At 42.2% G+C, this 23837-nt stretch overlaps 5 protein-coding genes and 1 long non-coding RNA gene across 6 annotated transcripts; 3 read left to right on the top strand and 3 right to left on the bottom strand.

Moving 5' to 3' along the window:
* Positions 1–2359: 2359 nt before the first annotated feature.
* LOC131006120 (uncharacterized) lies at positions 2360–4558 on the bottom strand. Its single transcript, XM_057933276.1, has 4 exons — positions 3840–4558; positions 3576–3728; positions 3127–3500; positions 2360–3049 (listed from the first exon to the last, which is right to left on the bottom strand). Exons 1-4 carry the CDS (start codon positions 4540–4542, stop codon positions 2606–2608), a joined length of 1674 nt encoding a protein of 557 aa, XP_057789259.1. The 5' UTR covers positions 4543–4558; the 3' UTR covers positions 2360–2605.
* Positions 4559–5144: 586 nt separating this feature from the next.
* On the bottom strand, positions 5145–7234 carry LOC131006121 (uncharacterized). The gene is made up of 3 exons (XR_009095419.1): positions 6222–7234; positions 5568–5666; positions 5145–5473 (listed from the first exon to the last, which is right to left on the bottom strand). It is a non-coding gene; the product is annotated as an uncharacterized LOC131006121 (long non-coding RNA).
* A 2412-nt stretch (positions 7235–9646) lies between these two features.
* Positions 9647–16229, top strand: LOC131006119 (nuclear pore complex protein NUP1-like). Its single transcript, XM_057933275.1, has 9 exons — positions 9647–10134; positions 10652–10698; positions 11232–11326; positions 11482–11644; positions 11774–12049; positions 12143–12241; positions 12318–12971; positions 13172–13602; positions 14019–16229. The coding sequence occupies exons 1-9, from the start codon at positions 9843–9845 to the stop codon at positions 15868–15870; spliced, it is 3909 nt and encodes a 1302-aa protein (XP_057789258.1). The 5' UTR covers positions 9647–9842; the 3' UTR covers positions 15871–16229.
* Positions 16230–17155: 926 nt separating this feature from the next.
* LOC131006118 (mavicyanin-like) lies at positions 17156–17912 on the top strand. Its single transcript, XM_057933274.1, has 2 exons — positions 17156–17354; positions 17444–17912. Exons 1-2 carry the CDS (start codon positions 17198–17200, stop codon positions 17650–17652), a joined length of 366 nt encoding a protein of 121 aa, XP_057789257.1. The 5' UTR covers positions 17156–17197; the 3' UTR covers positions 17653–17912.
* A 1328-nt stretch (positions 17913–19240) lies between these two features.
* On the bottom strand, positions 19241–19723 carry LOC131013070 (RING-H2 finger protein ATL70-like). Its single transcript, XM_057941075.1, has one exon. The coding sequence runs from the start codon at positions 19721–19723 to the stop codon at positions 19241–19243; it is 483 nt and encodes a 160-aa protein (XP_057797058.1).
* Positions 19724–22538: 2815 nt separating this feature from the next.
* Positions 22539–23164, top strand: LOC131006117 (mavicyanin-like). Its single transcript, XM_057933273.1, has 2 exons — positions 22539–22719; positions 22809–23164. The coding sequence occupies exons 1-2, from the start codon at positions 22563–22565 to the stop codon at positions 23015–23017; spliced, it is 366 nt and encodes a 121-aa protein (XP_057789256.1). The 5' UTR covers positions 22539–22562; the 3' UTR covers positions 23018–23164.
* The last annotated feature ends 673 nt before the right edge of the window (positions 23165–23837 follow it).

Genomic DNA, 23837 nt, shown 5'->3' with positions numbered 1-23837 from the left:
CCTACCTAACCAAGGTGAAGGAGTTGCAGTCCGGCTTCGCAGAATTCACAATCAGTCAGGTACCCAGAGAAGATAATAGCCACGCGGACGCCTTAGCCAACCTGGGCTCATCCATCCAGACTACCACCTCCAAAACCATTCCGGTTATCTACCTTCAATGGCCGGCAGTCTGGAAGCAAGAAGAAGAACATGTGTCAAACATATCAGACGGACGTACCTGGATGACCCCGATACTAGAATACCTGGAGCAAGACATACTCCCGGACGACAAGAATGAAGCACGCCGAGTAAAGGCTCAGTCTGCCCGATTCTCTATCATCCGAGGTAAGTTGTACAAACGATCATATTCTGGTCCATATTTAAAATGTATTAACCATGCAGAAGCAGAAATGGTCTTAGCCGAACTACATGATGGAGAATGCGGGAATCACTCTGGCGGGAGGAGCCTAGCTCACAGAGCTTTAACGAGTGGGTACTATTGGCCCACAATGAAGTCAGATTCGGCCGACTATGCCAAACGATGTGACAAGTGCCAGCGGTTCGCCCAATTATCTCACCTTCCACCTGAACCATTAATCTCAGTCACGTCGCCGTGGCCTTTTATGAAGTGGGGGATGGACATCGTGGGAAAGCTACCCAAGGCACCTGGGCAACTGGAGTACATGCTGGTCGTAACAGATTATTTCACCAAGTGGATAGAAGCCGAGGCGTTCCACAAAGTTCGTGATAAAGAGGTGAAAGGATTCATATGGAAAAATGTGATATGCCGATACGGAATACCAAAAGAGATTGTCACCGACAACGGCTCCCAGTTCATCAGCAACGATTTTCAAGATTTCTGTGAGTCCTGGAACATCAAGCTAAGCTTCTCAACGCCTAGATATCCCCAGGCGAACGGCCAAGCTGAATCATCCAACAAGACGATAGTCAGCACCTTGAAGAAAAGGCTCGAAAAAGCCAAAGGCTTATGGGCCGCCGAACTGCCTGGAGTGCTTTGGTCATACCGAACGACCACCAGAACCCCGACGGGAGAAACTCCATTCTCACTAGCATACGGGATGGAGGCAGTCATTCCAACCGAAAGCAAAGTGCCCACAGCCAGGACCGAGATCGCCTTAGACAGCCAGAACGACCAAGCAATATGTCACGAGCTAGACACACTGGATGAAAAGAGAGATACGGCAAGACTACGACTTGCATCCTATCAGCAGAGTGTCGCCAGACACTACAACCGGCATGTTCGCACTCGGACGTTCAAGCTGGGCGATTGGGTACTCCGACGTGTATTCCAAAACACCAGGGAGATCGGAGCTGGCAAGCTGGGTCCAACCTGGGAGGGTCCATACCTGATCACCAAGGTGTTCGGCAATGGCGCTTACAAGCTGCAGGACAAAGATGGGCGCGACATCAGCAACAGCTGGAACGCCATCCATCTTCGGTCTTATCATTTCTAAACTTTCCATTCGATTATTTATTTTTCGTTAAGTTTATAATTTTTTCCACACTGTTACTAACAATTTTACCCAGGCCAAGTCGGAACTACATCGGACTTGATCCCGTCAAAGGGTATGTAGGCAACTCTACGGAGCATGGCTCTACGGAGCTCAGTCCGACCCAAGAACTACATTTGGCTTGATCCTCGCAAGAGGTATGTAGGCAACTCTCCGGAGTGCAGCCACCAACCTCAAATCTACATGTCTCAGCTTGCGAGATACAAGCCGCTAATGATGACTCGCCTACACGGACAACGTCAACCTGGATCTATAAGGAAGAAATCATCATCACTACATAGAGTCCAAGACCTTTAATCTCTAGCCACCCAGCTTGGAACAATCAACGAGATATGCAAGAAAATTGTAAACATTTATATTTCAGAACAGCCTCTCGTTCAAGTGCTCTCGTCACATTGTACTAGCCACAATTGGTAGAAATCAGTTCGACCCGAATCTAATGAATTCCAACTTGTTTCGACTTCAATTATTGTATTTGGACAATTCAGAGCCAACAACTTTACAATTAGAAGATTTTGATTGATAAAAATACTCTCAAGTCGACATGCTGCATGAAACTATATAATCAGTTAGCACTCCAAGGTGGGACACAACTCGCCCAAGTCAAACGCAAATGACGAGTTGGCTACTATCAGTCGATTCCAACTTGAACAACCAAATGAAATCAAAGTCCAGCCTGGCCTTGTTCAAATACAATAAATTTTCCAACATAGGGTCCAGGCTGGTGCAACAAAATGAAGACAAAAGGAAAAATTGTGTCTATTTCATCTCTTCGACATGTTGTTGTTTTTTCAAATATACAAGCTGCAATATGTTGTATCAATCTATACGTTTCACATGCAAAATAGTGATACAAGTTATAAGGCAATCGCATCTCATAGAATAAGGAAAATCTCACAAATATACAATAATGCTGACTTCCCAAAGAGTTCGCAAAGAAAACATCACAACATAGTAGACAGCTTGAACCGACCCAATGGTCTAAAAGTTCAAGCTGGAGGCATACCAACACAAGCAGTTAGTCAAATAGTTAAGTTTCAAACAGTGCAAGAAAAATGATAAGACGTCTCTTCCTCAAGATGTCGCTTCCCCGTCTAAGGATGATCGTCTTCAGTGGTCATCCCAACCAAGTTGCTAGCTAGCTCCGCCGCTTGCTCCTCCCTGCCAGCCTTCCACTCATTAAACTCATCGATGTATTGTTGGACATCCCAAGTCTTGGGGGGCTGATTCTCGAGATACGCCAAGGCCATCTCGCCCCGAACTCGAACCTCCGTCTCACAGCTTTTATAAAGTACTTGTTGCTCCAACGCAACAACTTTGGCTTCGAGTTCCTTGCAGTCCGCTACAGCCCGCTCCAGCCGGCGAGCATCTTCCAACTTGGCAGACTCCAACTTCTTGACAACCTGACGGGCCTCATCACGCGTCTTCTTGACAGCCGTCATCTCTCCCTTCCAGTTCTCCCGCTCGGCCCTCAACTCACGAAGTTCCGCCTCCATAGCACCAGTTCTCTCCATTAGGAAGGCGGCTTTCTGCAAACTCTACATCAAACATGAAAATGCAACAAGTTAGAAAAATTCTCATATCAACAAAATAATCTATACTCGAAAATATTTACCAAGAAGGCATGATCGAAGAGCTCACTAGCCACGCTGCCACTCCCCATCTCCTTCAAATAATCTCGGTCACGTGGGAGTAATAGCTGTTCGGCCACCCCTCGAACAGGTCCAAGCTGGGCATGCGCCGATACGTTCGGAAATGACAGGTTGACAGGATCATCGTCCACCCGGTCGGACAAAGTGAGGTCAACCTCAGCAGACCGCTTTTTCTTGTGAGCCGGAACACGGGTCGAATGCGGGACACGTGCTGCAGTAACATCAGCTGTAACCGCACCACTCGAGCTAGCAGCCTTCTGCCTATTCCTACGGATCACGTCCATTGCAGCGCCCTTCCCAAGCAGAGGAGGAACATATGACTTCGACATCCTGTGATCTGCATCAAAATAAAAACACTTAGTCATATTAACGACAAGTCGGAATAAAATGAAATTGACAAGCAAAGCAATACCTGCGGGCACGCGGCTCCACAAAGAGCTAACTCGCAAGTTGGCCTCGGTCAAAATGTTACAGATTTGGCGATCCTCTTCGCTAAAACCTAAAAACCAATCGATCTTGCTAGCACTATCGAAAGCCAAGCTGGTAGGCCCCCTCCTCGGACAAGCTGCAAAACAAGAAAAATATGAAAAAGTGTAAATTACGAATACATAAAAATAATATGTTGCTACAACAAAAAATACTCAAATTCCAAAGACATCCAACATGTAACACTCACTACAAGCTTCCCATGCCTGTGGAATAATCGAATCACGTGGTTCTCCTAGTGCGTTATTGGATATGAAAAAGTATCTAGAACGCCATTTCTTAGCGCTATCTGGAAGAGATAGCACAAGCGGACGGTTTGCCTTAAATTGATATCGAACATTATCAGTCCTATGCGTTTCCAAGCTGTAAGCCTGCAAAACTTCAGAAAAACTGAAGTGAACACCCCTCAACTCGCTAAAAACCTGAATGGCCATGAGAGTGCGCCACACGTTCGGAACCAATTGACCTGGAGCAACGCGGTAGTGAGTGCAAGCCTCGAACACTAGCCGAGGAAGAGGAAAACGGGCACCCATCTGAAGAAAACACTCATACAGGACCGTCCATCCTGGATATAACCAATCTGGCCTTTCCGAACCAGATGGAGCAGCCAGACTGGCGCAAGGAGGAATAGCATAGACAGCACGGAGTTCATCCAACTTGTCAAAAGTTATAACAGATTTCGGGCTCTCGTTTCCCAGCTTGTATGCAGGAATACTCCCTTCGAGTGGCCCAGAAAGATTTACACCAATCCCATAATCAAACATAACCACGTCATACCCGGCTCGGGGCCTATTCCTTGGCACGCCATTTACAGTATCTAGACAGCTCGTATCATCATCCGACGATCTAGAATTTTCACTACTCGACTCACTCGACACAAAAGAGGCAGACATGTCCAAGAACACCTAAACAAATAAATTGCTAAGTAATAAATAGCGCAGCAGAGTGAATGTGAAAATCATACGAAAAACTAGTATCTGACAAAAATTATTGCATATATCAGTACTCGAGTTACAAACAAGGCGATAAATTGACACTTAGGCGCACGTTGGAGGAGGACGACAATATTCTAGCATTAAACAGTTATGAAATACTACGATAATTCCCTCAAATCCACTGTAATCAATTGTTTCAAGAGATGGTAGCAAAAATGCCTCCCAAATTTTACCACTACTAAAAAGTGTGAAATCCAATGTGAACACTGAACACACACCAACATTCCTCCAAATTCATCTAGTTGCATTGTATGATGGAATTGATATTTATATTCATCATCGATAAAAAATCCATCAAAAGTTTAGATACTACCCAAATCAGCAGTCAATGCATCCTTACATTCCAATTTATCTCTCACGAAATTTTGTGTTACCCAACAAATCGACAGAGTTTATTATGCATATTCGACATCCACCATTACTAACTTTTCTTTCTTTGGTCCAACTGTACATGGATAATATATGAAATATTGGCCACATAACTTTCTCAAAAGCAACAATGGAGCAAAAAAGCCAAGCATCTTACTTAAACATTGATATATGGCGTAAGAACAAAGATTCTGTTTCCACAAACTAGCAACTTAAAGTTAGCATTACATGGAAAATCGGGCCATACACATACAACTTGAAAAAATGAGAATTCATGGGAAATAATCTGTTAGCACAAAAACGCACGACCGATTTACAAATACGAAGAATTGTGAAAGGTGGGATGCAATCCATTGACCATCACCTTATACAAAAAGAGGCCTATAGCTTTCTCTCAAATCTATCTTTTTCCTCTGCCCTTCCTTTTCGAGCAAAATTCCACCTCAAGAGAGCACAAAACCTCAAAGAAAAAAGGAGACAAGAAAATATGTAAACAAACAAACAAATAACAAAGGTAGAGCTACTCATCTCCACGCAAAATAGAAGCCACTAACCAGTTCAAAAGGCTCCCCTTGCTTACTTTGTGCTGCTCGCTCCCTCACAGATAAACAAGATGAGAGATAAAAAGAGACAGAGTGAGATGTAAGCAATTCCTGTTACACAAAATAAAAAGGAGCAGAGTGAAGATATAAGCTACTGCTGTTGCTATCTCTCATAAAAAGCAAAGACAAATAAGCTCCTATAGTACAGTAAATAATAAACACTCCACCAAAAATCTGAAAAAGAAAGGATTTGAAAAGATTGCCTACCTACTCAACCCTCTCCAATATAATCTAAAACTAGGCTATGATCAGTCTACTTTATTCCTTCACACAAAAGATTGTACTTTATCACAATCAAAAGGGAATAAGCAGCTGTGAAACAACGCAGCATTGATTTCTACAACAGATGGAGAAAACCTTCTTCCAAAAGGAAAATAAAGTAGATAAGCAGCTATAACACTATTATTTTAAACCAATTCAACAGCAACAGCTACCATTACTAGTGAAGAACAAAATCAATATAGCAAATTCAGCAACTATGCAATCGAAATTCAAAGAAATCAAAACAAAAACAAAGCAAGGAAAATAAAAATTCCATACTGCGGAGGCAATAAAAATTTGTGAAAAATTAATCCTAGCAAAAATCAATTTTACGCGGATACTCACCTTCGAAGACTCTGGCAGTCGGCGACATCGCAACGCCATCGCGCGCTTCGAGCCAACTGCTCAGGTAGATAGCAGTCGCCGGTTGTGGAGATGCTGAAGTCGCTGGACAAACAACGATTGCGTCCCAAGGCCACCCTCGCCCTCCGCACAAGCTTACGCGAAACGCCACACAAATCAGCTACGGCCTCCGGCAACGCCACGCCACCGCGCGACTCGTCTCTGTCTACCACGCCGTCGCCGCGCACCTGGCTTCTCCAGCCACCAAATTCTTGAAGCCCAACGGATTTCAAGTTTGTCTCCTTAACCACTCGACTGCCAAACGGCGCAAAAGAAACCGAAAGTGCAGCAAATCAGAAAAACAAGTACTTCCCATTCAAGTATAGGGAAATTCCTTACACGACCACCATAACGACGCAAACCCCACGTCACCGCTGCCCCTGAACCCTTGATCTTCAGGCTGCAACCGTTAAGTCCTTCCTTGACAAACGGCGAGAAGCATTGGCGCCGCCTCCATCCCAGAACTCTTCTCCCCCACGGGCGCGGGCCGTCGAACGGCCCCCTCTTCTCGAATCAAGCAGCGGCAGACACCGCCGTCAAGGCTCATCGGACTCATCGCCCCCAGTCCCATTTACCGGCTCTACAAACTCTGGCGACACCCCATGAAAAACCAAGCCAAATCGAGTCGGGATGATACTCAAAGAGAGGGAGATAATCACTCCTTTTAGTTTTGACCTCCGGCGAAATCGCCGTTAGGTCTCGACCTCCGTCTGGCGATCTGAACTTCGCCGGCAGTAAAAACGGCGACGGCCGCCGTATTCTGCTCGAACGGGAAGAGCGATGAAGGAGAAAGAGGCGAGATCCCCTTCTCCTCATTTTTTGAACGAAAGGCAGCCTGGAGAGAGATAAGAAAACATTTTCCTCTTTGATTCACCTAGACAGCCGAGCAATTTGGGCCAACACCAACCCAACAAAAAAAAAAAGGAAAAGCAAAATGAGATAAACCAATTTGACTCCAACAATTTACAGGCTGGATACCCTTCCGTTTTCAGTTTTCGAGCCAGGCTGGAGATTAATCAATTTGAAGAATTGACTATTCAGATGGATTCAATGTGATATATTCAGGCTGGCTGAAATAGTTAATTACATCAAAATAAGAGCCAGGCTGGACTAACTTGCAAATTTCGGGATATTTTCCTATTTTCAGCTGGCCAAGCTCGAATTTCCCAGCCGCAAATTCCCTTCACGATCATTTGTCAGGCTGGCTAGCAAATGGTTTTCTACAATCGAGTGACTGAGCGGCCCGATATTTTCACAATTTCACCTCCAGAATAGTTATAACCGAATCAACTCTCCAAATTAGAAAATTCTAATTGTAGAGTGGGGGGCTAACTGTAGTGGGCAAAATTCGTCAACTTGGCTCAAGCCCAATTAACACCCCAAGCTGGACCAATGAGACGAGCGATCCGATTAATCCAGCCCGTCAAATTTCGAACCAACTTGGATTGATAACAAGGCTACCCCAACTACTTAAGGAAACTTGTTTGTCCAGCCCGACAAGTCCAGTTATGTTTATTGTAAGGTCAACCTGGACCGTTCCAGGCTGAATATCTCACTTCAAGCCCAAGTTGTCTAAACGGTCGGACTGAATAATTCCCACTCAGTCTAAGCCCATTACGATAAGTTCGCCAACCTGACACGATCCTAAAAGGCCCAATTAGTCAAGCAGATCGACCCATCTAGCCCGAATAATTATGCATCAACTTGTAATGCCAAGCTGGATATCTCGCATCCGGCCCAAATGGTACCATCAATCCGGCCGTCAAACCCTAAAGACGTCTCTTAATCGTCAAACCCTAAAGGGAGTAGCCCACCAAGCTGACGCAGTAAAAGGGAAATCTTCATGATCCCGTCCAAATCGCAACAACCGAATGGATAAGGGTTTCGACGGGGCCAGGCTGTAAAAACCCTAGCGGCTGGATGTCTCCTATAAAAACAGCCCGACTAGGTCATCAAAGACACACGGAATCCTACTTGCTCTCGACTCTTTGAATTCTCCCTACTCCGCCGCCTAGCCAGCTTGGCCTATCTCTGCCTCCCATATCTATTTTCACAACACTGTCACCGTTTCCACCCTCCGACGCCGCTTACAGCCTGGAGTAACCGCACACTCCAGCCTGTCTTTCTCTCTATTTCAATTCGTTTATCATTCTATTTGGCTATTCCGATACTGACTTGAGCGTCGGAGGCTCTACGGTCGACACCCCCACCCGGTGCTCCACCTAGGGTTCTTACGTGTTCTTGTGTTGACAGGTTGCTAGTGCCCAATCCATCCGGACGTGCAGACGTCAACTTCAATTGTAGATTTTAGTATCTACAGCTGTCCCAACCTACATGACACATTTCCTTTTTTGGAAAAAATCAGGAGGCATTTAAGCATTAATATATTCGCTAATTATCCACCTAATCACTAATTATCCACCTAAAACTCATTTCCTACTTCTTCTTCTCTCTCTCCTTCCCCCACCTACCAGCCGCCTCCCTTCTCTTCTAAAATTCTCGGCCACCACCGCCCGTCGATCTGCCGCCACCACCGCCCGTCGATCTGCCGGCCACCACCGCTGGCTTCGCTCTCCCCTCTCTCGCCAATTTTTTCCGCTCGATTCCCGGTGACGACAGCCAACCTCCGCCGCGCCCAAGCCCCTGCCTCCCTCTCTGATCACTCCATCGCGCCTCCTCCGTCGTCGACGAAATCTTCAGCCCCACCGCCAGGAGACGCAGCAGCGGCGCGGTCCGCCTCCACCCTCGGCGTAGCCCCTTTCCGCCTCCACCCTCGGCGTAGCCCCTTGGGTTTCAATGTTTGTGGGTAGATCTGGTTTTGATATTTGTTTCGATTTTGGTTTCGATACTTGTGAACTTGTGGATTTTGATTTTTGTTTGTGGATTTTTGTTTGTCGATTTTGCATATTGTTTGTGGGTTATGCTGGTGAATCGAGCTGGCCGACGACGGAGGCATCGGCGGTGGCGACTCTCCACCGCGAGCCCGGCGGCGCTGGAGGATGAAGGAGGCGGCGGCGGCCGTTCTCTGTCTCCGGCACAAAGGGCGTACGCCCTGTTCCGAACGAGAGGCGGAGAGAGGGAAGGGAGAGAGAGGTGACAGGGGGAGGACGGAGAGGGGCTGACGACAGAGGCGCTCGCCGGCGGCGGCGCCGTGTACCAGTCCGACGAGAGAGAGCCAGGCCGGCGAGAGAGAGACAGGCCGAGAGAGGAGTGACTGTGCGTGTGTGACTTGTTAATTAAAATAACACTACACATCTAATTCCCTTAATTCTACTCTTCTTAATCTCCGTGCCCAACAGTGTTGTCCCATAAATAATGGGACGGAGGGAGTAGTATTTTGGTATTTCACAAATATTGACTTTTGGGGTCAAGTTCAATGTCAAAGTAACAAGCTCCTAAAAAGGGGGAAAAAAAATCTTTTTATTATATATATAAATATATTTAATATTATACACCCATTTTTCTTTTTCTTTTTTCCTTTTCCTCTCTCTCTCCGTGCCAAATTAAAACCCTAATTATTCGCCTACACCCTCTCTTTTTTTGGCGAACTTTTTTTGAAATCAAATGGCGACGGCGGAAGAAGGCGGAGCCACCACCACCGCTTACGGTGGCGGCGGAGGAGGAGGAGCTGGGGGAAAGTTTCGCAAGAAGCCCTTCCGCAAAACGACGACGCCTTACGAGCGCCCCGCCATCGCCTTCCGCGGCAATGGAGGCAGCAGCAGCAGCAGCTGGTTGACGAAGCTGGTGGTGGACCCCGCCTCCAAGCTCATTTCGTACGGGGCGCGCCGCTTCTTCGATTCTGTTTTCCGCAAAAAACGCCTGCCGCCGCCTCCTCCTGCTCCTCCCCAGACATCAGGTTATTTCTTTTCGTTTGCTTTACGGGTTTGGTTTTAGCTGCGAATCTTTAGTTTCGTCTGAGATTTCATCAGGTTATTTCTTTTCGTTTGCTTTACGGGTTTGGTTTTAGCTGCGAATCTTTAGTTTCGTCTGAGATTTCAAATGTTTGTCTCGTGTGTGCTCGTGATTTGTGCGAAGTATTCGATTTTGTGCCTGAATTCTGCTTTTGGTACGTGATTATTGAAGTAATTATTTATCTTGAACGAGATGTGTTAGTTTCACAGTTCGTGTATGTGAAATTATATGTTCCTGGAAATTGTTTGATGGACAATTATTAAATGGGAAAATATATGTGAGATCTTAGCTACCAGCGGAGCTGCCATAATGTGTTTCAAGATTCAGTAACTGCCTAATTTTTTTCTTCTTCTTTTTTTTCCATAAAAAGGTGGGTGCTTTTGGGCCGGGACAAGTCCGTAAGGTCTAGATGTGCCTCACCTAGTTTGAAGTTTTACTGATATATTTACTGATGTAAACAGAGTCAAACCATGTATTGAGTGATGCACGTCCAGACGCAGTTCTAAGTGTAAGTCTTAAGTTTTATGGGTTCCTTTGTTTTTAAAGCTTCGTTGTTTCATTTCCCTCACAATTGGTATGTAACAATAAAATTCGCCATGTCCCATATAGGTTGAACCTGTTGTATTTGAGTTGTGTTGGTAGAGTGTCCATATTCTAATTTATTGTTAGTAACCGGACGAAGAAGAAAATAGGAACGGTCATTTGCCAGGTTCTTTGTTAACCAGTAATGAACAAGGTCTAGTTCTATGGCCTTGATGATGGATGGCACTAGTACAGAAGTAGATTCACCAATTGCTGGTGATGATGCTTTTTTCTATCATCTCGTCTCCCCTACTGAAAATTGTGCCTTTCAGTTCTTATTGTTGTCAAATTACAACATTAGAGTTCTCCTAATGAGCATGAGTATTCCAGCTTAGTAGACCAATTCTTTTAAGTGATAACTAACTGATTAATATTTTTCAAATTCTATTTCTCTTACTTAAATTTGGAAAGATTGATTTTTATCGGATTTAATGGTTCAAGAATGGATATGGTGCACAGGAACCTGCAGGTGGTGAATGCAGCCAGCCAATAAGTTCTTCCAGTAATGGAATCTCTGACCTTGAGCAGTTGCTGAAGCAAAAGACCTTCTCCAGGTGAGGTTTTATCAAAATTTATTGGTGACCTTCACTATCTCCAATCGACCCCCACCCCGTTACCCCTGCATTCGTTGTTGACTAGCTTGTGTGCTAACTTTTATATACTTTGCAGTTCTACTGTCAAATGTGTTACTAAGCAAAACCTTTTACAGGTCTGAAATTGACCATCTGACAACACTGTTGCATTCAAGAGGTGGAGAAGTGTCTCTAAGGGATGATGGTAAAAGAAATGAAGAGACAGTATCAGATTTTGGGAGGCATCAAACAGTTGAAAATGGTATGGAGGAGGATAGATCTCCCAGAGCTGATTCAAAGGTGGGGAAAACTATGTTGCATTTCTTTATCGTATGCTGTGATTTTTATCGGTCACTCTTTATTACCATTTTCATATTTCATGCATAGCACAATCATTTTGAGTGACATAGCTGATAAAGATGTCTTCAGGTTATTGGGGATATTATTGCTTCTCCTTCTGAACTTGCAAAAGCTTACATGGGCAATAGACCTTCAAACTCACCACAATCGATGCTCGGTAACCATAGTCAAGTTACTAGGGATGACACCAAGATGCTTAGTAGCACGAGAACAAAACCTGTCAGCATGTCATTGACAACAAAGTCTGCAGTCAGCTTTGGTTCACCTGGTAATGGTTATATAACAAACCGAAGATCTCTTGGTAGATCTGCTATTTACAACATGGCTTGCACTCCGCAATCAAAGGTAACTTGCACACTATAAGTTCATTTGCTTTCTTATATCCATCTTAGAATTTCTTGGGCTTATTATTCTTGTTTTGTGTTTGGTAAATTTCAGAGAACTGGTATGAACTATAATGGCTATGCTGGATTGTCAGTGCCCTCAACATCTCTTACAGTTCTGGAAAATTGTGAAAAAATTGAGCCCAACTCCAAGGTATACTTGGATCAGAATTCTTTGAAAGTTTTAGTTGCAATTGCTCACATTAATATGCAACTATTTTGTGTTGCAGACGTTAAAGCGTAGGAGTTTTGTCTTAGATGATGAACTTGGATCTGTTGGTCCAATTCGAAGAATCAGACAGAAGTCTAATCTAATAGCACATGGGGTTCCTCATACTGATAGAGTGGGAAGTAAATCTGATGCTAAACTAGTATCTTCAAAGCAGAAGCTTCCATTGATTGATGTTGACGAAAATACTAATGTTAGCAACCCAAGCACCAGTTATGCTATACTTCCTTTCAAATCCAATGGTAGTGAGGTAGCTGTTGGAAGAGTAAAGGGCAAATCATCAGAGGCCAATGTGGTTTCTGCGCGACAGAAGTCAACTTTCAAATTGACGCCAAGTATGCTTCATGGACAGGCTCTTAGGAGCTTGGAGGATGCCACTTCCTCAGAGTTGCTGCTGAATGTCCAAGACGATCACAAAATTGAGAGCAGTGCTGGTTTATTGAATACTCATGTTTCTACTCCTCAAGATCAAGGAAAAGTTGAAGAAAATGGTCCGGTAGAAACTTCCCCTTCTCAAACATACTACCCTGTGAATAACAATGACTCTGCAGTGTCCTTTGAAGCTTCTTTGGTGAGAGGTCGAACTTCAAATGATGTCGATAATGGTTTGTCTCAACCTCAAAACAAAGCAGCATTTAGAATGAGTGCTCTGGAGGTAAGGAGATTGCACTTTTATATGTGTATATAATTGTATTGTATGCAGCTCAGTATTTGGAATCCTTCTAGTTCATTCAAAGTGCTTCATATTGCTTCATATTATGAATTTTTTAGTTCCATCACTCTGGAGTGTAGTTCTCCTTTTTTCTTTTTTGTGCTTTTCGTGGAACTTGCAATTCTTATTGATGTCATTTCTAGGATTATATCGATCTTGATGACGACGTACCATGTATTGAATTTGCATCCTGTCCATCCTCTGACGGGAGAGGATCATTGGAGGCCCATCCCACAGATAGCAAGTTCTCACGTCATGAAGAACCCAAATTGTTAGAAACAACAATTCAGACAGAGCTGAAATCACGTTCAGACCTTATATCGAGTAAAACAAATGAAACTAGCAGTGCTGGTGCTGCCTCATTGGGGGAACAAAGTAATGGCATCATCACCTCTGCTTCAGTAGACGTAACTGCTGCTGCTCAACCTTCCATTCCTCCTCCATTTGCTGCATTTAACAATGCTAAGGAGATGAATGATCCTCCATCTCTTTTCAGCTTTAATTCTAAAGTTGCAGATAAGTTCCCTTCCTTGATGCCCGAATCAAGCACCGGGATACCAGAAAGCTCTAGCAGGTTAGTTCTATGCATGCAGACTGGAAAATGATTTCCAACTGTTTGAAGGTTCTGTTCTTGTACTCGGTGTTGATGACATTGATTTCTTACTTCGAGGAATATGGTTTGTTTCTCTTGAAAATATTCTCCTGTTACACCTCCACTGTCTTTTGTTGTAATATCTTCTAACTTTGCAATTTTAGGCTCAAATTCTCATAGGAGAAATAATGCAAGAAAGAATTCCTCGGTTCTCTGAATCCTCTGGAGAACTCAAACTATCCTTTGCTCTTTGTGCATGGAGTCAATTGTTGCAAAATAAGTTCATTATTTTGCCAAATTTGGTTCTTACAAAAAAATAATAACAAAATAAATTCAAGCTGATGAGAATAATGATTTATACCACATTGCGATCTAAATTCTGTTTACTACATGTGCAGCTTGCTGGATGTTTTTGCTACATCTAGCTCTCCGGTGACATTTTCGGAGCCAGGGAAAGGTGGATTCCTGAAACCTCTGGCTGCTGATGATACAAACGGGAAATCTGATACCGCTGCATCTAATGGGATGCTCGTTGCAGGCTCCCCCGCTGTGTCATTGACTGCCACATCTAACAACAATACGCATCCGATCTCCACTGCTACTCCTGCTATTTTTACCTCATCTGTCAGCATTTCAGACTTCATCCCATCTGGTACAGACAGCGTCAGCTCAGCCAACTCCAGCAGAATCACTTTTGGAGCATCCGAGGCACCTAAAGTTTCTGGGGAACCTCCTTTCAAATTTGGTGCCTCCCCCGATCCATCTACTAATGTATCAGCAGCGTCAGCAACCATCGTTCCAGCTGGAGATTTGAAAAACGAAGCTGTAACGCATCCAAGTTCCGGAAGCACTACTACCAATTTTGTATCATTCGGGATCCCAAGTTCTGGAAGTATGGCCTCTGGACTCAGTTCATCAACCAGTAATCCATCTGCAAATAATTCACAAGGTTCTCTATTCGGTGGTCTCAGTAAATCTTTTGTGCCTGCTGTTGGAACTGTTGTTCACGGGGGATCTACTCAGTCGAATTTATTTGCATCAAATACGAGTAGCAGCATTCCTTTTGCTTCTTCCCTGTCCAGCGCTCCAGCTTTCGGTCAGGTCGTGCCTTTTGGTTTGAATTCTTCAGCTTCCTCATCAGATACCGGTTTAGTTGCCTCTAGTAGTGGGTCAACATCTAGTTTATTTGGTGTGAATCCTACTGCTGTTTCAAACGGCAATGCAAGTGGCTCCAGCAGTTTTACTACTTCGGGCGTATTTAATTTTGGTGTGAGTTCTTCCTCTTCTTCAATCAATGCAGTTGGATCGACTGGCGGTGCAACTGCTCCAGTTTTTGGTGCTGGTTTGAGCTCTTCAGTTTCTTCTTCAGTAACCACCGGCTCCTTCAGCAGTGCCCCTTCTTCAACTGGTGGTGCCGCTGCTCCAGTCTTCAGTTTCGGTGCGACCTCTTCAGGTTCTGCGACAGCAACCACCAACTCCTTCGGCAGCTCCTCTTCTTTAACCAATGCAGTTGGATCAACTGGTGGTGTGGCTCCTTCCACTTTCAGTTTTGGGTTGAGTAATCCGGCATCCGTGTCAGCATCTAATGCTGCTAGCTCGTTCAGCAACGGTGCATCGGGAGTATTTAGCTTTGGTGGAAGCTCTCCGGCCTCGTCCTCTGCAATCAACTCCGTTACCTCTAATAACGCTCCCAATCCCTTTGGTGCTTCCAGCGTGCAAGCTCCGGCATCCTCTCTCTTTGGTTCGTCTCCAGCCACCGGGTTTTCCTTTGGTGCACAGCCGACATCCTCCGCTCCACCATCGAGCTCCCCTTTCTCATTCTCATCCGCCCCTGCTTCAGTCTTCGCCTCACCATCCCCGTCTCTGGGGCAGCAGCCCGTATTTGGCAACCCGAGTCCTGGTTTTGCAGCCTCCTCGCCCGGGAACAGCTATCAGATGAATGGAGAAGACAGTATGGCCGAGGATCCAGTGCAGTCGACTGCACCGTCTCCTCCTGCATTCGGCCAAGCCAACAACATCTCCCCGTCTCCGCCTGGCTTCATGTTCGGATCAGCCGCTCCGTCTCAACCGAACCCCTTCCAGTTCGGCGGCCAGCAAAATCAAGCCGCTCCTCAGAACCCTTCCATGTTTCAGTCATCGAGTAGTCTGGAGTTCAACGCCGGTGGCAGCTTCTCGTTGGGCAGCTCTGGAGTCGATAAATCGGGTCGAAAGTATGTGAAGGTCAACAGAAGTAAGAACAGGAAGAAGTGAAGCTATTGATATGTCATAACACAGAAAAGGTCTTGCTGCTTTTACCCTATCTTCATCTTCATCTTTCCCATAAATTTTGAAAGGAAACAAACTGTGTAGAAGTGTATGAGTGTAGTGGCGATTTTGAAGGGGGTGTAATTGAACTTGAAGCTGTGTCCCAGAATAAGTCTTCTAATTCAATATCACATTTGTATAAATTCTTTTTTCTTTTCTTTTTTTGGATAGTGTTCTATTGTGTATTGGAAGGAGCGATGTGTATTGATGAAATAAAACAGGAAATATTGTGGCTCGAGTTAGGAGACCTATCTTGTATTGAAATATTTTATAAAAAATAGGTTAATGGTGGTTTATTGGCATAATTTTGACGGTTTTTTGAATTTGTGATCTTTAATAACTTTATATATTTTTTAAAAATACACCACCTTTCATTTAATTTGTAATTTTCAGACTTTTGAATGGTTGCAATTAAGACTCTTTTACATATGCACTCCCTTCGTCCAGTAGAATAGTCTTATTTTTTTTAGCACGGAGATTAAAAAACTTGCTTTTTTAATGTAAAAATGTGTAAATGTGTATGAGGCCACATTGTTTGTAGTGTAAAATCATTATAAAAAATAGAAACAAGATTATTCTAGTGGGACGTCCCGAAAAAGAAAACAGAACTATTAGAGTAGGACGGATGGAGTAGCATATTAGGCCCTTAATGTTTTCTTGATAACGTGACATTCTCCGTTTAAATATGATATGGTAAATATGCACATAGAATCTGTCCCATTGTTTCTCACTCTTAATTTTACTATTTTATAGTTTTTGTTTAATACATAAATAAATATTATGTAAGAGTAAATTTAATTTATTTATCAATAAAAATTAAATTTAAAAAGTTATACTATATCCTAATTTTGAATTAATTAATCATAATAAGTAGTTATTAATTGATATAAATATAAACAACAATAATAAATTGAATGAGAGGACTATCCCCTCAAAAAAAAATTGAGAGGACTATGATTAATTATCTTAAAATTATACAAAATATATAATTAAATATAAAACAAATTAAAAGTGAGTCATCGAACAACAAAAGTGGGACAGAGGATCTCACGTGCTTAGAAATTAGAATAAAAAGTAAAAATGAAAATGTTTTTTTTTTTCTTTTTTTCTTTTTTTTAATAAAGGAAAGTGAGTTGATAAATCAAAAAGTCGTCAAATGGTAAACTACCATTAACACGAAATCAAGATAAAAAGCAATGCTTCCAAAACGTGCAAACTGATAACCACCATTTCAGTTTTTTCACAAAACCTCTCTCTCTCTCTCTCACTAGCAATGGCTGCAACGATGATGTTAATTGCAGCACTACTCCTATGGAGTTCAGAGGCTTTGCAGCATAGAGTTGGAGATTCAATCTGGTCAATCCCTCCCACCATTAACTTCTACAAAAACTGGTCTTCTTCCTACACCTTCCACACCGGAGATACTCTCTGTAACTAACTTAACTAACTTAACTACCTTCTTCCATTACCAAATTTTCTTCACCAAATCAAACAAACTCTCACATACATATATCTGCAGATTTCGACTTCGATTCGGGGCTCTACAACGTGCTTCAAGTGTCGAGGGGCGAGTTCGACCGGTGCACCGGAGACGAGCCGTACAACGCCGCCTACGACGGCCCGGCAACGATCCCTCTGCCCCTCGAAGGGGTGTCTTATTACGTATGCAATGTCTCTAACTACTGTGCCTTGGGACAGAAGGTTTGGATCATTGTGGAACAGAGTTGATTTATACCAAATCAAGAAAATATTTTATGTTGCACCTTTTTTTTTTTTTTTTGGATCTAGTAGTTTTTTTATAGCTTTTGAGGTTTGGAAATTTGGAAAATTCCATGTTGAAAGTTTTATGTATTATGGTTCTATTCTAGTTTTTGTTTTGTTTGTGTATTTCTGTCAGTTGTTGGTTTGAAATCCTTTGTTAGTTTTTGTGTGTTTTCAATGTTGAAGAAACATCATAAAGTGTTTATGAATTTTCTTTTACATTATGATTAAAAGATACTCCCTCCGTCCCACGAATCTTGATACGTATTCCTTTTTGGGCCGTTCCACAAATCTTGACACATTTTCAAATAAGGTAATAATTATTACCTTCTCTATCATACTTTATCACTTTTATACTTTATTAACTACACACTTAAAACACTAATCTACAACTCATTAATTCTCGTTTATTAACTACACACACGTATTAAGATTCGTGGGACGAAGATAGTAATTCGGTGTTCAAAATGATGAAGCTTCATATATATCATGTAAATGCATTATCCAATACCTTCAAGAAAGCTTATATTGGAACCGTTTTATGCGTCAAAAATCTTGTTTTATTCTTATAAAATCATCAAACTATTGAAATTTTATATATTCTCTCTGTAAAATTTTTTTATACTGTCTTCTAAATATATTTTTTAGCACTATTCTACACAATTGAATGATTTTAACATGATAATTTATATTTATTTACCCATAATCAAAATTAATAAGGTGTTTGGTTTGGTGGATGAGATACATAAGATTAATAAGATTGATAGAATTAGAGAGGCGATTAAATGATTCACCCAACTTTAACGTGATAAATAATCAATCAATTGAAAGATTAGATGCGAGCCGGATTATCAATCACAAGCTCAATCATACAAATCAAACACTTAATCAAGGTGAATTATTTTATGATTCTTATCATTCATGCTTTATCACTCAAACCAAACATTTTTTATACTATGAATATATTTTCTACTTTTGAACAATATCCTACAAATAATTGAACAATTTTAAACTTATACTTTATTTACCTATAATTAAATTAACAATAACTTCACTATAAGACCATTTCTATACTATCAAATATTAAATAACTTTTTATTAAAATTTAAATTCTATGCATAATTTTAAGCAATAAAAGGAATAAATTATAGCTCAATATTTCCATCACCAAATCGAATTACAAGAAAATTAGTATTTCTTAAACTTCTAAATCTAAAATTTCAATTTTCATACTTAATAAAGTATAAAAATGATAAAATAGGAGAAAGAAGGTGATAAAAGTGATAAAATATGAGAGAGAAAATAATAAAAGTGATAAAGTAGGAGAGAGAAGTTACCTTATTTGGAAATGTGTCAAGATTTGTGGGATGACCAAAAAAAGAAAAACGTGTCAAGATTCGTGGGATGGAGTGAGGGAGTATAACATTTCTCTTTTACACCACAAAATTATTCAATATTCCCATAGACCAAAAAAAATTAAATATATACGACTGTTCCATTCACCAAACAATTAAAAAATAAAATAAAAAGAAGAAGAAGAAGAAGAAGATTATCATTATTGGTTAGCAACCGGAGCAGGCTGTGACGCCGGCAGCAGCGTCGGCTCCGCCGTCGGCAGCGGCGAGTTCCGGCAGATGGGGCACGTGGGGTGAATCATCAGCCACGGATCAACGCAGCTCCGGTGGAAGACGTGCCCGCACTCCGGCAGCAGCCGCACCTCCTCGCTCTCCTTGAAGTCCGACAGGCAGACGGCGCAGCCGGCGGCGCCGCCGCCTTTGTGGGGCTTGAGTTGGCCGTAGGTGTAGAGCGGGAAGGCGGAGATGGCGGCGGCGTCGAGGCCGTCGCGGTGGATGACGACGTGGACGGAGGAGGACAAGGAGTCCGTCTGCGATCGCTTGCACTTGTAGGAGAAGTAGGTGATGACGACGAAGACGACGAGGGCGGCGATGGAGAGGCCGACGCCGTAGCCGAAGCCGCCGAGCGCGGTGTCGCCGATGGGGTCGTCGTTGTAGTCCGATGAAGCGGTGGCGTTATTCATTTGTGAGAGAAGAGGTTTTTTTTTTTTTTTTTTTTTGAATTTTTGAAAACTTGGATATTATGGATTCAATAGAATTCTCCTCTCTCTCTCTCACTCATATATATTGTTTTTGAGAGAGAGAGAGAAAAATATAAGAGAAGAGGCCCTCCTCAATTAGGTCTTTTTCCTAACTAGTCAACTAGGTGATAGAATTATAGATATAGGCTTGGTTTTGGTTTTCATATTAATTTAAGAGTCAACTCGATTTTAGGCAACTAATTGAGGTTTATCTAAATTAAGGGAATTTGGGGATAGGTTTAGGCTTAGATTAAGGAAAAATGCAGTGTATAAAGTGAGTTGATAAGAAAATATTTAGGAATTATTTTAAGTGAGCTAGTATATAAAGTAAGTTGAGCCTACCATTAATAATATTTTAAATAATTAATTTTTTGTTAAAAAAAATACTCCCTCCGTCCATCAAAGATATATCACTTTACTTTCGGCACGTGTTTTAATAAAATGTGAGTGAAGTTGGTAGTGGAGTAAGGGTCCCACTTTAAATGTGAGTGGAATAGTGTGGACCCTACTGCTAAAAATGGATATGGCATATTTTTTTTGGATGGATGAAAAAGAAAATTGTAACATATCTTTGGTGGACGGAGAGAGTATAAGACATTACTAATCTGAATCCCCTCAAAAAAAAAAAAAAAGAAGAAGAAGAGGAATGCCTCAATAGAGTAACTGACACATTATTAATAAAACAAGGGGAGTATTCGACAATTATTGAACTTATTAATTTAACATGACTTTGCTAACAAGGTTGGATTCCAATCCAATTTACATCTCAAAATGTCGTTGTTTTCGATTGAAATTATTCATAATCAACTTAAATCCATTTCAATGCGAGGGTAAAATTTCAAATGATTTCTTCGGCATGTAGACTAAGAAATTTGTTTTTTTAGTGTGAAAATGCGTAAAGGTGTATGAGGCCACATTGTTTGTAGTGTAAAATCATTATCAAAAATAGAAACAAGGTTATTCTAGTGGGACGTTCCGAAAAAGAAAATAGAACTATTAGAGTGGGACGGAGGGAGTAGCATATTAGGCCCTTAATTTTTTCTTGATAACATGACATTCTCCGTTTAAATATGATATGATAAATATGGTAGTAAAGTGGTGTGGTCCACACCAATTAAGTACAACTTTTTTATCCAAAAAGAAAAATGAGCCTATTAGAGTGGGACATCTCAAAAAGAAAAATGAGTCTATTGGAGTGGGACGGAGGGAGTATTATGTAAGAGTAAATTTAAATTATTTATCAATAAAAATTAAATTTAAAAAGTTATACTATATCCTAATTTTGAATTAATTAATCATAATAAGTAGTTATTAATTGATATAAATATAAACAATAACTATAAATTGAATGAGAGGACTATCCCCTCAAAAAAAAAATGAGAGGACTATGATTAATTATCTTAAAATTATACAAAATATATAATTTTATATAAAACAAATTAAAAATGAGTCATCGAACAACAAAAGTGGGACAGAGGATCTCACCTGCTTAGAATAAAAAGTAAAAACAAAAATGTTTTTTTTTTCTTTTTTCTTTTTTTTAATAAAGGAAAGTGAGTTGATAAATCAAAAAGTCGTCAAATGGTAAAGGGAAAATTGCACCTAAATACACAAACTTTGTCGAAAATCCAAATTTAACGTAAACTTAGGATTTTACATTTTAATACACCAATTTAAGAAGTTGTTCAATTTTGACACATTTTTCAATTCCGGCGACCGGCACTCTGACGTGGACGCCGGAATGCCAATTTCGCAGCCACGTCACACACCCACTCTCTCTCACTCTCTACACGTCACCTCCCCTCTCCCCCCTCCCCCCGTCGTCAGCCACAGCCACAAACCCTCCCTCCGGCCGTCAGCCACTTCCCCCTCCCCAGAACCCGACGGCCGCCGCAGCTGAAGCCAGCCACCACCGGTCCGCCCCTCTCCCTCGAATCTCTGGCCGCACCTCACAACAGAACCCACACCTCACACCGTCCACGGCGAGAGCACCGCCTCCTCCCTCTCACAAATGGCGGCCTCCCTCCCGATTTCTCTCTCTTCGGGTGGAAACAGCCGTCACTTCGTTCAGTCGGTCGCCGATTCCACCTCAATTCGACCACCGCTTCAATTCCACCTCAATTTCCACCAGTCGTTTCCCGATTCCACCTCAATTTCAACCACCGCGCGCCGCCACCGCCATTACTCCTTCCACAACCAGCCGTGGTCATCACCACCACAGACCTCCATCTCTTCGCGTCCTAGGACATCCAAATTGACGGCGGGAGGGAAGGGGGGGTGGGGGGATGCGCTGGATGGGTACCGGATTTGATGGAGGATGCACTGTAGAACCTGGCCTCCGCGCCGTCCTCCATCGCCGGTTCTACAGCAATTAGGGTTTAGGGCGGGGGGGGGGGGGGGGGGGGGTGACGTGTGGAGAGAGAGAGAGAGTGAGGTGTGAGAGAGAGAGGGTGGAGTGTGTGTGTGTGTGTGACGTGGCGATTCCGGCTGCCACGTCAATATCCCGGTGGCCGGAATTCAAAATTGTGTCAAAATTGAACAACTTCTTAAATTGGTGTATTAAAATGTAAAATCCTAAGTTTGCGTTAAATTTGGATTTTTGGCAAAGTTTGTGTATTTAGGTGCAATTTTTCCAATGGTAAACTACCATCAACACGAAATCAAGATAAAAAGCAATGCTTCCAAAACGTGCAAATTGATAACCACCATTTCAGTTTTTTCACACAACCTCTCTCTCTCTCTCTCTCTCTCTCTCTCTCTCTCTCTCTCTCTCTCTCTAGCAATGGCTGCAACGATGATGTTAATTGCAGCACTACTCCTATGGAGTTCAGAGGCTTTGCAGCATAGAGTTGGAGATTCAATCTGGTCAATCCCTCCCACCATTAACTTCTACAAAAACTGGTCTTCTTCCTACACCTTCCACACCGGAGATTCTCTCTGTAACTAACTTAACTAACTTAACTACCTACTTCCATTTCCAAATTTTCTTCACCAAATCAAACAAACTCTCACATACATATATCTGCAGATTTCGACTTCGATTCGGGGCTCTACAACGTGCTTCAAGTGTCGAGGGGCGAGTTCGACCGGTGCACCGGAGACGAGCCGTACAACGCCGCCTACGACGGCCCGGCAACGATCCCTCTGCCCCTCAAAGGGGTGTCTTATTACATATGCAATGTGTCTAACTACTGTGCCTTGGGACAGAAGGTTTGGATCATTGTGGAACAGAGTTGATTCATACCAAATCAAGAAAATATTTTATGTTGCACCTTTTTTTTTGTTTTTGGATCTAGTAGTTTTTTATAGCTTTTGAGGTTTGAAAATTTGGGAAATTCCATGTTGAAAGTTTTATGTATTATGGTTCTATTCTAGTTTTTGTTTTGTTTGTGTATTTTTGTCAGTTTTTGGTTTGAAATCCTTTGTTAGGTCTATGTGTTTTCAATGTTGAAGAAACATCATAAAGTGTTTATGAATTTTCTTTTACATTATGATTAAAAGATAATTCGATGTTCAAAATGATGAAGCTTCATATATGTAGAGAGGGGTGTCTGCATCATTAGCAAAATGTTTAGGGACTTATTTGCAAATCTTGCATAGGGAGTTAGTTAGAGCTGCAAGACTGTTGCTGCTTTATTCTTTTCCTGTTATCTTTTCTCTCATTCCATATTATTACTTTTCGTGTGTATCAAGAGAGAGTTTTCTCTGATGAGTGAAGAAACAACAGAGAGTCAAAAGAAGAGAGTTGAGCTATGTGATTTAGCTTGAGAGATAATTCTTTTCTGTTTTTGATTGAGAGTTACTCTGTGATCAATGATACTTTTCCCGTTTACCTTCCATGGATGTAGGATTGTTTTTGCTCGCTATACTTAGCTCGTTTCTTGGTGATTCTTGCTGATTCTCCCTTACAACTGGCGCCGTCTGTGGGAAGGAGGATCGAAGGGTGAAATCAGCGGGGTGTAAGTGTAACGATGGCGACGGCGAAGTTTGAGGCCGAGAAATTCACCGGAAAAAATGATTTTGGGCTGTGGCGAATAAAGATGAAGGCGATGCCTGA

This window comes from Salvia miltiorrhiza, chromosome 1 (genome assembly GCF_028751815.1).
Source record: "Salvia miltiorrhiza cultivar Shanhuang (shh) chromosome 1, IMPLAD_Smil_shh, whole genome shotgun sequence".
Classification (NCBI taxonomy): Eukaryota; Viridiplantae; Streptophyta; class Magnoliopsida; order Lamiales; family Lamiaceae; genus Salvia; species Salvia miltiorrhiza.
Note: the sequence above shows the minus strand (reverse complement) of the source record. Positions and strands in the feature narration are given on the sequence as shown.